Source organism: Fringilla coelebs, assembly GCF_963513975.1.
Source record: "Fringilla coelebs genome assembly, chromosome: 1".
NCBI lineage: Eukaryota > Metazoa > Chordata > Aves > Passeriformes > Fringillidae > Fringilla > Fringilla coelebs.
The window spans coordinates 23,024,690-23,040,099 of NC_140028.1; the positions used below are offsets into that span (position 1 = coordinate 23,024,690).

Genomic DNA, 15,410 nt, shown 5'->3' on the forward strand with positions numbered 1-15,410 from the left:
TGTGAAGGTAAGAAAGAGCTGTGTTGGCTTGATCGCACTAATGTTTGAGTCACAGACAAAATGTTTGCTAATAAAATATTTCTTTGGCCCATGATTTTGGCAGTTCTGGACTCAGAACAGTGAATATGCCACCGAATTGTTGAATCTTAATGAATAACTGTAGTTTCTAAATTCATAGAGAGTGAGCATCACACTTCTCACAAAGGTGGATTGTGTTTTAGAGACTAGATTTAGATTATGGTTAAGTATACTGTTCAGTGTCTAGATTCCCTGGATTTCTTGTTCATTAAGATGAGTGGTCTGTTCTTTTTAATTTAGTATTGCTTTTAGTTGTATGTTGGTACAGGGAACTCTTGGTTAATATGTGTTGACATGACAGATTATCAGTGATTATCTTGTTCTATATTTTCAGTATTTTTTTAGTATATTATTTGCAATAGACTGGTCTACTACATGTTTGTAAAATAAGAGATACTGTATATTATTTAAAAGCTGCTACCTAAGTAGTGTTATTCATAGATTATCCATTTTTGTATTTGTTCACTTATTTTAGATTTCATTTAGTCTGAATTAAAAGCAAACCAGTAGATGTCTGTTAGATTTAGCCCATCATACAGTGGATTTCATCAGGCTCATTGATAGTGTTTATTTATTATGTGTTTCCAAGTATGGGGCTGCATTTTGACAAAAGAAAAACCAAATCCACTTAATGAACCAGCTGAAACTCTGTAGTGCTTAATTGGTATGATTTAGATAGGACTTCACTGGAAGGCAGCATTGGAAACAGTTAATAAACTATTGTTTTGGTCTAAAGAGATTTTTAAAAATCTGCTCAGTCCTTAAGCCTGAACAATGTTAATCAATTTTCGTAACACTGAAATGTTCATCAGCAAATGAGATCTCCATCCCCTGTGATTCAGGAAGCTGCTGAATGCCATGCAGGAGTGGAACAGTACCATTCCCCTTTGGGTATGCCGTGGGCCAGGATGCTGCTGTTGGGCACCCAAATCTTTTAGGAAAACTGTGAACCACATCAAGCTAAATACTGTGAACCACATCAAACTAAATAGTAGTCACGTAATTCTGGCAGGGGAAAAAGGATTTCCAGAAAATGTTTGAGGAAGGAATAAAGAATTTTTGAGGAACTGTGGACTGAGACACATTCTTTAAAAGCCAACAGTGCTTCTCTTTGGTCTTTTAAGTTGTACATAAAAGAAAGCTTGGTACTATCTGGCAAGGATCCTACAGGCTGGGGTATTGATTCTACCTTTGCAGTTCACTGCAGTCAGTCCCTATGTGCAGTATCCATGGGCTGTGTATTGCTGTTTAAGCAAGCTTGGTGTGCTTGGCTGTCATCCTCCTCCAATCCCTCTCCCAAGGTGATAACCTGCAGGCCTTCCTGAGGCAGAGTTCTCCTCCCTGCTAACTGAGATTAACAGCTCAGTTAAATCTTTCTGCTTAGCCCAGTCTTTATTGAATTGCTGGAAGTTCAGATTCCACAATTTCTGGGGGTTTGCAGGCCTCTTTCAACTGATGTCTCAATTTTCTTCAGAGTTTTTTGCTGCTTTTGCTATATTTTCTTCCTTCTTCCAGTGATTAATAAACCTGGCATTTGTTGCTCATAAATTGCCCTGAGTTTTTGGGCTATAGGATGACTTCCAGAAGGCTTTCTGCATGAAATAAACCACAGCAAACAGAATGTCTATCATTTTTACATTTATTAAAGATAATTTGTTATTCCTAGGTCCTTTCTGAATTAGCTGTTCTATACTAAACTGAATTTTCTTCCTTATAAAGAGTATAGCTAAGTCAAGGTTTCCCAGCAAATAAAATAGCAATTCGCACGTGCATTTTGGGTTTGGGGGTTGAGTGTCTCTTCCAACAGACTTCCTGTTAGGAATATTTCATTTTCTTGGTTTAGTTTTGAGTATCACCCTTCTCAGAAGGTTGGGATTCACTTGTATTATCTCTCAGTAGGATGCTAAGGTTTGATGTTTAAAATTCTTTTAGCCTCTTGCATTGCTCTTCAGGTTAAATGCTTTTCTCAGTCTGAGGGTTATTGTTGTGCGTGCATTGTGTGCCAAAACTCACTGTTAAATCAGGTTCCATTTTTATTTCTATTTTAAAAATAAATGGACTATTGAGGAAAAATAGCTTTAAAATACATCATTATGTATTCAATGAATTTTTAGATTTTTAATGCAGCTTTTTTTAACCTCAGGCCTTCTACTTCAAGTTACTTATGTCTTTACTTTTCACTATATTTTTGTATTTACAAAATACTTTAGCAAAACTAGGAGCATTTTTCATTCTTAAATTTATCTTTACAGTGTTTTGGTGTCTTAAACAAATGCGGGTTTTTCAATGTTTCTCTTCCCTAATAGCTTATATCTTTGTTCTTAATACAGTGTGCATTTATGTGTAGATGAGTAGACTTTTACAAAAATAAAATACTGTTCTTTTCTGAATATTTTTTCATGCTCTTTTCATGGAAGAATCAGAAGTCAGGGAGGCAGTGGCTTAAGTTGCAAAAACTTCTGGATATGAGGGCAACATTTGGGCTTATGAACTGAATGATAGCTGCAGTAGCTGAAATGTGATATTTCAAGGACACTGTAAGATACCTGCTGATTGCTGAGCTCAGGATGAAAGATTATTTAGAAACACTTGCCCTGGAGAGCTATAGATTAATAAAGATAAAATACTTTTAACTTTTTGATGCTACTTACTTGCTACGCTAAGAGCTTTGAATAAAGGGTCCCTCTTCCTTTTAAATCTTTATATCTTTGCTTGGTAATATTTGAAAGGATGTTTTGGGTGTTATTTTGGGGTTTTTTCTTCCCTTCCTTTTTTTTTTTTTTTTTTCCAGAATCAGAAGGGACTGGGGGGGAAATCCTGATATTTTTAGATCAGGTGTAGTAACTACTTTGCCATCAACACTGTGTAGATATATTTGCAATGAAGTTTAAACAGCATGGTGAGTATCCAGATGGAGTGTTTTTCCTCATCTTTAGCTTATTTACTTTGTTGGGAGCTTCTGTAAACATTTGTAGTAGTCTTCAGGACAAATTGTACAATTAAGCTTGAGATTCCTAGTATAGAAAATCACAGGATATAAAAAGCCACCAAGATTTTCTCTAAGGGATTACAAACTGTGAATTTTTGCCTGTGATATTCTAAAAGTAATTTTTAAAATGTCTGTGATGGATGATGAAATTCTAAAGAGAAGGTGATAGCAAATTAAAGTGTCATGCTTCAGTAGACCCTAGCATGTAGTGTAACAATACACCCTGTGTAAATTGCAGGGGAAAGAGAGATTGGTAGGATTTTTTTCCTTCTGTACACTTACATTTATTTTTTACATTTTCTATGAGATACTAAGGATTTGATCTTAAAGGTACTTATAATGGAAGTTTACTGGCTACAGAGTTTTTGAGATACATTGCTTCAGTTTATTTCCCCATGTTCAGACTCTTTCATGGTGCTTTATTTGTTTTAGTGAAAACTATATGCCTAATAGCTCCAAGAACACCACATGCTATAGTAGGTAAAACTGACATAAACTATATTTAAAATGCTTAGGATATGATAAAGCATCAATGCACACTGCCTTACTGTTTTGTCAGGAACTGGGTAATACTGTAACAGACATTATTGCTACTTTTACCTTGTTCATGATAAGCTATGCTTTTCCTTAGATTTTAGTTCCAATAATCAGGATTGTTCGTTGAAGTTTTTGACTACCATGTTTTTTTTTTCCTCTGAGCTTTTTAGCTTTTTTAATTGCAGAAATATTTAGATTTTATCTGCATCCTGATGACTTAGAAATGAAGGGGAAAATAAAAAGACACTTCCCTTCTCTTAAAAATATCTTATTTTTAGGAATCTAATTTTAGGGGTAGTTTAATGAAAATAAATGACTCAGCTCATGATTTTTGAATTTTAGCACTGGCAGTATTTAGTGTGCTCAAGGGAGAGCCCTGGGCGCTATTCAAAAAAGCATGCAAATGACAGTATGAACTAATGCTACAGAAAAGTTTGTTTTGTTCCTAGTGATTTCTATTGAAATGTCACTTTATATGAAGCTGATAAAGGTCTCCTAGAGCTGAAAAATATTGATGGTACTGACTAAGATTTAGCTTTGTGTTGCTAAAATTATGTTCAGCTTAAATGTTAGAGCAGAGAGAATTCTATTAGTGAAAAAAGGAATTAATAATGGAGAAGTTAAATACAATTTTATCCCTAGAAAAACATTTTAAAAATCCATTAACTTCTCTATCTTTAATTTTCTCTTATGTGCTTATTTTACCCCCCAAGATGCTTAAGGTAACTGCAGTCCTGTTGAACTTTGGCTTTTGACAGTTGCCAGTCCTTCTCTCCTATAAATTGTTACAGTAAATAAGGTCCTTTTTATATTTGTATAACTTCATGCATTGCAACAAGCATTCTTGCTCCTCAGACATCCTGAAATAAATGCTCTCATTCCATTCCCCATCCCAGTTTTTCTTGCGACTGATTTGCTCAGTGACAGCAGGGGTGAGGATGGCAGCAAGTCAGAGCTCTGCTGTGTGGCCAGTGGGTGCCTGAGACAGCTCGTCCTCACCTGGCACTGCTTAGGCAGGGTCAGCAGGATTTGCTGTGTAAGCAAACATAAAGCAGTTCTCCTCCTGTTGCTGCATGGAAGCAGCTGAACAGACAACAGTAGCTGGGGAGTATTTCCTTGCACACAAACGTGGGACAATGTTTTCACTAGTGAGATTCACAGATTTTGGATGTGAATTCATAGGAGAGATAAATTGGGCAGAAAGGTCCACCTTGTATCTTTTGGATTCTGACTCAAGTTTAACTTTTTATACCGGTAAAAAAAAAGGAGTTTGAAGTGGAGCTCATTCCACTAGAGAAAAGAAAACTCTACTCGACAGAGGGAAGTGAACAGCTAGACGGAAAAGTTTCTGTTACCTTAAACCACTAACACAAAGACAATCCAAGATATCCACTGGTTAAATCTTAGAAGGTGCTATGGGCAACCCTGTTTTGCAATTGCCATTGATGCAATAACTGTTGTTAGCCATTCTGTTGATAATTCATACTGTAGCAATTGCTAGCAGATGGGAAAATAGATGATTCAGAATATAGTATTAACTATCCATATTTTTTTAATCAAAGGCCCCTAATAGGCATGTTGCATGTAAGATTCATTTAAGCAGTTGCTAGGAAGAATTTGTTTTTTCAAGTAAACACGACAAACTTGATGGAGATTACTTTCTGGTTGAATTTCTATTTTCTTAACAATTTAAACCCTGAAAACGCATTTGCTTGTTTTTGTTGCACCAGTTTAATAGCAGTATTTCATATTTTACTTTTGATAGACTGGAAGTTTGCAATGGTAACTCATGCATTATGGAATTATTAATGAAATCTACTTTTATCTTATTGAAAACATTATTGGCATGGAGGTTTTATTTACCTCTCTTGCTGTCCAGAATGGATTAAGATTATAGTGTTCTACATCCACTGCAACTTTGGCTTCTGCCCCCTGAAAAGTTTGGATGGCTGCAGATGTGAGTTAGCCAAGTGTGGCTGTTGAGTTCCAGACCCCCTCACCAAAATCCGTGGACTGCAAGCACCACCAGGTATCTCAGATACTTGGTCCATCCTTCTGGCTCCTGTGCCGGCCACATGTGGAATTCAATAGTCAGGATTTGCACTGTACTCTTTGACTTCACGACTTCTGAGAGTCCATTTTTGATTGTACTTTATCTTCTTCCTTCTGAGCTTATTGCTCAGAACTCAGGTCTGTAGACAGGAATGCACACCTATTTTCCAAGTGCCTCTTTTGTCCAGAATTTTCATCAGCATGATTTGACGAGGATTGTAAAAAAATTATGTAAGATACAGTGTGGGTCCTCCTGCAGGCAGTAGTATTGATTGCAAGTAATTATTCTTTGGTTCACTGAAAATAGTGATCCAAATGAACCTGGTCCATATGGGATGCAAGAAGTAGACCAAAAGACCAAAAAAGTAACTTCTCGTGCAGAAGTTTAGTTCTGGGAGGTGAGTGCATCACTATGTGAGGGAAAAGTTCCTTGTGCCTCACTGAGGACATGTTAAAAAACCAATCATCTGAAACCAGTAATTACCAGAGTAAGAATGTTTTTGGCATAGGTATATTGTGTTTGTGTGGCCAGGTTTTGGTAGCTGGGTGGCTTCTGTGAGAAGCTGCCAGAAGCTTCCCCCATGTCCCAGCAGAGCTAGTGCCAGCCAGCTATTGACCCGCTGCTGGCCAAGGCTGAGCCAGTCAGGACTGGTGGTAACGCCTCTGTGATAACATATTTAGAAAGCAAAAAAAAAGGTATTGCCTGTGGCAGTTGTGGCCAGACATGAGCAAAGTGAGACTATGTGGGAGCAACAGCTCTGGACACCAAAGTCAGGGGAGAAGAAGTGAGGGAGAAGATTCTGGCTCCAGGTGCTGGAGCTGAGGTTCCCCTGCAGCCTCTGGTGAGGTGACTGTGCCCCTGCAGTTCACAGAGGTAGATGGCCATGCAGAGATCCACCTGCAGCCCATGGAGAGCACGTGGATGTTGGAAAGAGATCTGTGAATCTCTGGGAGACCTGTGCTGGAGCTGGCTCCTGGTGGGGGCCTCCAGACCTGTGGAGAGAGAAGCCCACGCTGGAGCAGGTTTTCTGCCAGTACTTGTGATCCTGTGTGTGACCCATGCTGGAGAAGCCTGTCCTGGAAGGCTTTTACCTCATGGAAGAGTGACCCACACTGCAGCAGTTCATGCAGACTGATGCCCATGGGATGGACTCAGATGGGGGAAGTTTATGAAGGACTGTCTCCTATGGGAGGGACCCTGCACTGGAGCAGCAGAAGGATAACTCTCCCTGAGCAGCAGCAGAAACAACATATGATAAACTGATCAAAACCTCCATTCCCTGTCTCCCTCCACTGGTGGGGAAAGGAGGTAGGGGTGGAGGGAACGTGTTTTTAACAGTCCAATTAACAGAGAGAAGGTGTTTTAACAGAAGTCCAATTGACTTCTTGTTATCCTGCTCTGATTTTTTTATAGTAAATTTAATTAGTATCCCAATTCAGTTCTGTTTGGCCCATGATAGAATTTGGTGAGTGGTCTCTCCCAGACCTTATCTCAGCTCGGGAATCTTTGTTACATTTTCTCTCTCCTGTCCACTTGTGGGAGTGACAGAGCAGCTTTGGTGGGTGCCTAGCACCCAGACAGGGTCAGCCCACTACAATAGGAAGTGTTCTTCTGATGACTCGCTAATTTGCACTGTATTCAGCAAACCTTTCATGATCATGCTGGATTATTTTAAACCCCTGGTGTGATCAGCAGTGGCTCCTGCCACCTTCACACAAGGGCAGCACGCCTGTCTGTGGAGCGCTTGTAGCTCTGGCCTGTGCTCTGATGGCAACTGGAACACTTCATGCCTGGAGCTGGCCCAACTTTTGGATTTTTACTGTGTCCCAGCATAATGAGGACAGTCACATTAAAAAAAGCTTGCTAACGATTCCTTATCTGTGCTCCTTTTTCGCGTCTACATGTGGCCTTTCCTGGAAAAGCCTCTAACCTATTACAAATAAGTTGAAAAATGAACAACAAGGAGTTTAATGATTGGTGTCCCATTTGCTGGAAGTTTGAGATAAAGTGTACTAAGTTTCCAGACTTACTGGTCTCCCAAGTGTGTGGCTGAGTTGACTTTTCCAAAGATTATAACTGAAAATTGTAGTTCAGTTAGAAGGTTAGTTATGCTTTACTTCAGCCACTTGGGAACTTAGGTCAATGGAACTCCTTGCTGAAAGGTTACCTTCTGCCAGGATTTCCCCCTGGATCAGGGAGAGGAGTAGGTAGAGGCAGGAGCTGCTGGCACTCAGCTTGCAGTACTAGGAGCTTTTGCCCCATAAGGATGACTGTTGTCTGGTCTCTTCATAGGCAGATTTGATTTCTCTTGCTCTAGCAAAGCAGAGAATGTCAGTGAGGCTTCTTTTCCTGTGGCTGTGTCTTGAGAATACATTAGCTTTGAGGAGAAATTATTTAATGTCATCTGGCTCTGGTGTGGTTTGAGTTCCTTGTTTGATTTGCATCTCTTCTGCATTCTCTTCTGTAGCTCTCTTTAATTATTATGTTAACAAATACATCTTTAAGGAGAAAAGTTTTATCATTGTACACCTAATCTTTCTTCTGGAAAACTGGGTAAGTGTACTCACTCTAAAACGCTGTGTCTGTGTGTGGCATTGTAAGTTGGAGTTTGGACTATTGCTTTCCCAAATCCCAAATGTGATTACCTGGTGAAATAAAGGGTCCCAGTGAAGGCAAATGCTGCTACCAGAAACTCCATTTAAGACCTCTGTCTTGGAAGTAGCCCATCCTGACACTAATTACTGTCTCTTGTGTGGCTGTGGGTGTTTGATCTCTGAAAGGACATGATTCAGTCCATTATGTGGAGTGGCAGAAATGGAATTATCTATTATTATCACACAATTCTATCCTGATTACAATTGTAATTGTAATAATTTGTTACAGTTAACAGCTTTTTAAAAGCTACTGAAATAAAATTTAAAGCCTTTCTGAATTTCTGTAGCCTGTGCTACTGAATGCTTCCCTCTCCTTTCCCATTAATGCCAGTAGCCCCAGTAGTTACTGCTGCAAGCTACTTGGTGATTATTTATGGCAGTTTAAATTGCAAACTGTTTGCAAGTGGAAGTAAATGAATGCTGAGCTCTATTGCTTTAAGAATTTGAACCAAAATATTTATTTATGCAGGGCAATAAATTACATAGGAGTAATGAAATATCTTGTTTGAGATATTTCTACACATCTTATTTGATATATTTGTTGTTGCATTCAGTGTTTGGATTATTGCAGGCTTTTAGGGTTTGTGAGGTAATACCTATAGCACAGACAAATCTATTTTTAGATTTGCACAGACACACACATAATTCCCAGATTAACTGGTTTTCTCATCTGATGTTAGATAGGTGAGACCTTCCTAACTCTTCTGTTTTCTGCCACTTCCTTCCTTTAAATGTCCTGGGTAGCAGCTGTTCAAATAGATGAGTACTGTGGCTATCTGGCTCTCCTGGGAGATGTGTCTGAAATAATTCTGAAAGATTCTTGGTCTCTGGCTTAAAAAATTAATTTTCTTTCTATTTTAATATTCATCCCAGCTGTCTGTGATCTTTAAAGGGTAGTTAATTCTGTTTGCTGGCTCAGTTTCTTGATTGAAATTTAAATAAAAACTCACCCACCACATTCTTCTCTGCTAATTTATGAAAAAATGTTTTTCAGAGCAGAATAATTATGTAATTACATCAGATGGAGTCTATTCTGTTGGAGTCTATTCTGTGCAGTTTAAGCCTGTTGTCTGCAGTGGTGACTGAGAGAGAATAAGTGGCTGTCCAGGCTGGCCAAGAGTGGGTAGGGACTTCATCCCTGGCAGTTCTCACAAAACACACACATGAGATTATTCAGTGTCTGCCTTTGGCATTTGCTGTCTGTGGAGCTCCAAATGCATTATTCCTGTCACACGTGCTAAACACATTATTCCTGTCACACGTGGGTTTATTGCTCCTCTCATCTGTGCTGCGTTGGGATCAGTTAAGCAGTGGAGTTGGCACTGACATCTCTTCCCATTATACTTAAAATCTTTGACACTTAACTCCTCTAAGAGAATATCTTCACAGAAAAGTGCATCATATGCGAGTTACATATATCAGTGGGCTAAAAATTAAATAGAATAGTGCAGGCTTTTAATCTTTTCTTCCTCTGAAAATGAAAAGGTCTTTTTCTGCAGAAGTCTTGGTGACTGAGGAATTCCTTTCCCCCATCTTTTTTCTATCTATTAAATGGGAGGAGTGCAGTAAAATGGATGATATTTGATGCGTTGTGAGGCAGCTCTTTCCTTCATAAGGAGAAGAAGAATCTTTGGGAGAAAGCAAGGGAGGGCAAACAAAGCGTTACAAGGAGGGCAGCAAAGATGGTGGTGAAGGGTCTGGAGGGGAAGCCATATGAAGAACATCTGAAGTCACTTGGTCTGTTCAGCCTGGAGGACACTGAGGGAGATTTCATTGCTATCTACAACTTCCTCATGAGGGCACTGATCTCTTCTTTGAGGTGCCCAGTGGCAGGACCCGAGGGAATGACCTGAAGTTGTGTCACTGGGAGGTTTAGGTTGGACATTTCAAAATGTTCTTCACCCAAAAGGTGGTTGGGCACTGGAACGGCTTCCCAGGGAAGGGATCACAGTACCGAGCCTGAAAGAGTTAAAGAACCATTTGAATAATGTTCCCAGGCACCTGATGTGGCTCTTGGGGCTGTACTGTGCAGGGAGTTGAACATTGATGATCCTTGTGGGTCCCTTCCAACTTGGCATATTCTGTGATTCTGTAAGACCAACATTGCTGAGCACATCTGGTCTCATGCAGATCTTGGGATCTTTCATCCTTGAAGGTATTTTGACATGTGGGGTTTAATTCTCTTCTTCATTAGGAACCTTATGGTTAAAATGGTGTTGCATGAAAATGTGCATCTTTTCCATATGCTCTGTTACGCATTTCTGCTATGCCCACTCTCTTTGTTATGACCTTAAATGATTTGTTTACTATGTGCAGTGTGGTCTGTTAGTAGAAGTCATAATGCTGAGGTTTGGACTGTATGTAGCAGTATGTGTTGCTAATTTATATGCCTCAATTGCTGATAAAAATAAAGATCAAAAGTAGCAGTTAATTCATCAGAGAAAACGGATCAGATTGTGTTGATAGAAGTCTGCCCTAGATTCATGAATGAAGTATTGACTCATTGGTAGTTGATTCAGAAAATTTGTTTTTTTAACCCATGAGTTCGGTAGTGTGCTTGTTTGCAATGTCAGAGTATTTACAAACAAAATAAAGATTATTCCTTTCTAGGGAGGAAATTATATGTGCTATTTGTAATTTGCTGACTGTTTTTCACACTGGTGAATAATGTGACTGAATGGCACATAGGCAATTCTAACAAAAGAGAAATGCAGAATGGCACTAAATTACATCAGGAAAAAAACACATAGGCCAGACAAAGAACACATTTCAAATGCAGATGATTCCTTGCAATAGCAGGTGGAGCAGAAGTGCCCAATATGCCCCAGTATCTGACAAGAATCCAGCCTTTGTTGGCAGCCGCAAGGAAGTCAGTGAAGTGATTTACGTGTTGAATGATCACTCACTTGTAATGAGTGAAATGTAATGAACTGTTCAACATTCTGAGAAAATATTTTTTGAGAGAAAAGAACTTGGTCAAAGGTAACCCCCCATGAATTCAGGAAATTATTTAATATATTACTTAAAACACTGTTAGCAATTTGTTTTGAGTAGTTCTGACGGCAATCTGTTGAGGAAGGTGCCTTGTCCTTCTTATCAGAAAGTACCCCTAAATATCTCTCAAGAGTATTACTTACAGCAGCAGTGTATTTTTCAGGCTTCTATATGAAGTTCAATAAGAAGTACTTGATTATGCAATATAAGTTATATATATGACTGTGTGTATATATATATGTTAGTATTCTGTGGCATGCTTTTTTCAGCCTAATGAGTTAAACTACAGTCCTGTATTTATTTGTGATTTATTTGCAAGGTTTGCCAAGTTTTTTTAAATTTTCAATTAAATGTACTATGTGTGTTTGCTTTCATAGGCTGTTATTTATGGTGGAGCACACTAAGGCTTTTGGCTTTATCAACAGTTATATATACATGTATACATTCCAAGTGTGTAAAAACTCTTCAGCTGTAAATTAAAGGCTTATTATGAAAGGCAATGATTTTCTTTTTTGTTGAAAACAGTTTCTAATATTTTATGTGGAATTGTTTTTTGTTTGGTTGTTTTGCAGTTAAAAAATCTGAGTTTAGAAGAATTACAGATGAGATTAAAGGCTTTGGACCCTATGATGGAACGAGAAATTGAGGAGCTTCGTCAGAGGTACACTGCAAAGAGGCAACCTATCCTAGATGCAATGGATGCAAAGAAACGGAGGCAGCAAAATTTCTGAGTTTGTTTTCCTTTCAGACAATACTAGGAGTCAGTGTGGACACTGGTAACTTTGTAAGTCAGAAGGAATTCGATTATGAGAGTTTTCAAATATCCAATCTGTCAAATTTTCCTTCACAAGCAGCGACAATTACAGCAGTCAAGAATATTCATATGGTGTTCTGCAAAGGCAGCAAAACATTTACCACTTGTTTGCATTTTCAGATGTTTAATGTAATAGCAGTTTAATCTGTTACTTCCCAATCTTTTTCAGGTGCGTTGTGGTAACTTGGTGTTGTACATTGGGAATTGTGTTTTGGAACACCTGGAATGTTTTCTTGATTGTGCAACACTACCGAGCCTTATATTACAATGTATTTTTTTCCCACATAGTAGCATATTTATTATGTAATCTTTGGTTATCCTATTTATTTTATGCCTGTTTTCTGTTGGGAAGTAGTAAGATAATATTGTGGAGAGCAGTCAAATTAGATAAACTTGCTATTGTAGTATAATGAAAAGCTGCTCACCACTGTATTATCTTTTAAAACTCCAAATTCAACACATATCCTGATTCAGGACAGCACTTGAACATGTATCCAGCCCATTCATAGCAGTAAAATTTAGGAATAAGGTAATTAATAGGCACATGTTTTTCTGCTCTCCTGAATCAGGGACTGTTGTACAGAACAGTTGTTACACTACAGAGCATTCTTTGAGAGAGGATTTCTGTCATTTGTACACACACTGAGTCAGCTGTCATTAAACAAGAAAACAAGTGCCTAATCAGTTTTAATTTTTGTTATTCAGGAGAAGCAATACTTACAGTCACTCCTTAAGTGTAAACTTCCAATTGCTATTGCAGTTCTGACCAGTATAAACCTCTATTTTGCACGGTAGTTTTATAATGAAGTAACAGCTACACTTTCTGGATATGTTTTTTGTTTCATTTGGGGTTTTTTAATCACTGTTTTGAGGGGAGAGGGGAATTATTAGTGCTTTGGGGTTTTGTTTGTTTTCATATTGTAGCTACAAAGGGATAATAATTTAAAAACCAAAGAAAATAAATTGAATACTTATATTTAATAAGTATAGAAAAGAAGCAACATTTAATAGTGTTCTGGGGGGGTTGTCCTGCAATTGCTAAACATTCAAAATTCTATAGTATTCTGTTGGTAGATTTTGGGGACTCAGAAATGCAGGACCAAGCTCTTAATAACTTTTTATAAGTTCATGTCTGGTTTATGTTGTGGAATATCTATTGGTGGAATTTACAACGTTGTAAGAAATATTTCCGACTTTGCAGAAAATGTGATCCACTCTCTGAACAATCTACTGTGTTCTCTATTGAAATCTTTACTATCGTTGCCTTGTATGTAAATAACTTCACTGTGACAGTCATACTTCTTTAAACAATACAGCTGAAAAGATCTTTACATTCAGTCTTCAGCTGTTAAACTTTTAATGGTGACTACTGTATGGGCATCTTCTGTTAAACATTTTCTGGAAGTTAGTAATCATCTCATACCTCTTAACATTAATTGTCAACATATGCGGACCATTTAGATGGAATAGTGCCAATTTTGGAAATGATGCATTATGTCACAAAGCTTTTGCCAGTGGAAACAAAAAGTTCTTAGAGGATCAGCATTCTACAGCCATGCTGGTACCAGTACTTGGGTTTGAGCCATATACAGCCATCGCTGTCCTTGTCATTCTCTGTGTGTTTGCATGCACACCACGCTCTGACATGTAAACCCTAGAGGCAAATAAATCTTAATTGTGATTATTAGAACGTCCTTATCCTCAACTCTCTTCATACTTCTTAGAGCAGTGACCACTCCTTGGGAAAATGCAAGAACACAGAAGATCCATAAAAATTACTTTAGGCAAGATAAAATGCACCTGGTAGTCCTATGCCTCACATTCATAGAACTAAATGATGTAAAGTAAAAAATGGTATAAACATATCACTGTGTCATTAGATTATAATCATAATGCAGGAAAATAATAACAGCACCAACTTCCCCCTATTACTATGGTTCTTATTTATTTAAAGTAATTTCTACTTCTTGAATTTTCTGTTCTCAAAAGCTCAAAGGTGTGTGTGCATACATTGATTTGTGTAGATATACACACATATATATTCATATCTATATATATTAAAGAGAAAATATAGAAAGGTTTAAACCATCAGGAGAGGAACCTAGCTTGCCTTTTCTTGGTGTGCCTTTTCTTAAAAGTGTCGTTGTCTGGACACTCTTACCTGCATCCTCAGCAGCTGGATTTTCCCTTACTCAATCTTAAACTTCTCACACCAAAAATAAGACTTTGAGTTTGAGTAATGTGGCTTTACAGTGTAATACACAATAATATAAAAGGATCAAAAATTTCTTATTTTGTGTATTCTGAAAACTTCAGTAATGTGGTACCCTAAAGATGAACTGTGTATCCCGAGGAACTCTAATAAAAGGCTATTTTAGACCAGAGCTGTTGCAGTCTGACATCTGAAAGCTATCAGAAGGTAAATGGCATCCTTTTTTTCTATCCTGATGTGTCTGCATAGAAACAACTCAGACTTTGTGCACATGCATGCACACAGGAATGGAATATACGTGTATGAGGAAAATCTGAATGCCATGAATAAAACAAATCAAACAAGCTGCTTAAAAGGGTGAAAAGTAATGTCCGATGCACTGTAAACTGGGTAGGTACAGGATGTTTGTGACCAAAGAATACTTTCATAAATTAATATGAAATTAGTATGTTGCCATTCTGGTATGGTGCAAACTGCAGTCAGAGTAAGAGCTGCCTTGGGCTTCAGCAGCCAGCATATGGACCTCTGAATCCTCTGCAAGCATTAACATTGTACTCAGAGATGGATGCAACTTATTTTTTCTTTCCTCTGTTTATATAAATGAATCAAATCATCCATGTTGTTGACTCCACATCTCTACTGGAGGATGAGCATCTCTGTAAAGGAAAGCCAATAGAACAATAAATAAGATATTTTAAAAGCAAGCCTTGCAGGAAATCTAATAGAACTACTGACAAGTTAACCTTCAATAAGATTTTAACCGAGCAATTTCATGTTTGCTTCTGACTTTGTATGTTTAGGTTTAGTAGGTTAAAACAATTTTGGAAAATCATTGCTTATTACTAAACATTTTTAATAAAAGCTAATTTTTCCTGTATAATTGTTGACTTGTTCATTCTAACTGAAGCAAAATTATCTTAATAGTAACCATTAATGTTCATTTCCACAGTCATCCCTCATGTTTTATTTCCTTTCTGTAACACTGTGAGCACAGAAACCCACATCTCTCAAAGTCAGCTCTGGAAAGGATTTTTCCAGATCACAGCAGTGCTGCAAGAACTTGAAGTCTGAGGATCCCA

General features: G+C 37.9%; 1 protein-coding gene across 1 annotated transcript in view; it reads left to right on the forward strand.

The window, feature by feature from the left end:
• STK3 (serine/threonine kinase 3) overlaps positions 1-15,068 on the forward strand; it is a 128,727-nt gene extending 113,659 nt beyond the window's left edge. The window contains exon 11 of the mRNA XM_084221988.1: positions 11,878-15,068. Coding sequence (XP_084078114.1) covers positions 11,878-12,036 — 159 coding nt within the window. The 3' untranslated portion in view covers positions 12,037-15,068. The remainder of the gene's footprint in view (positions 1-11,877) is intronic.
• Positions 15,069-15,410: the final 342 nt, after the last annotated feature.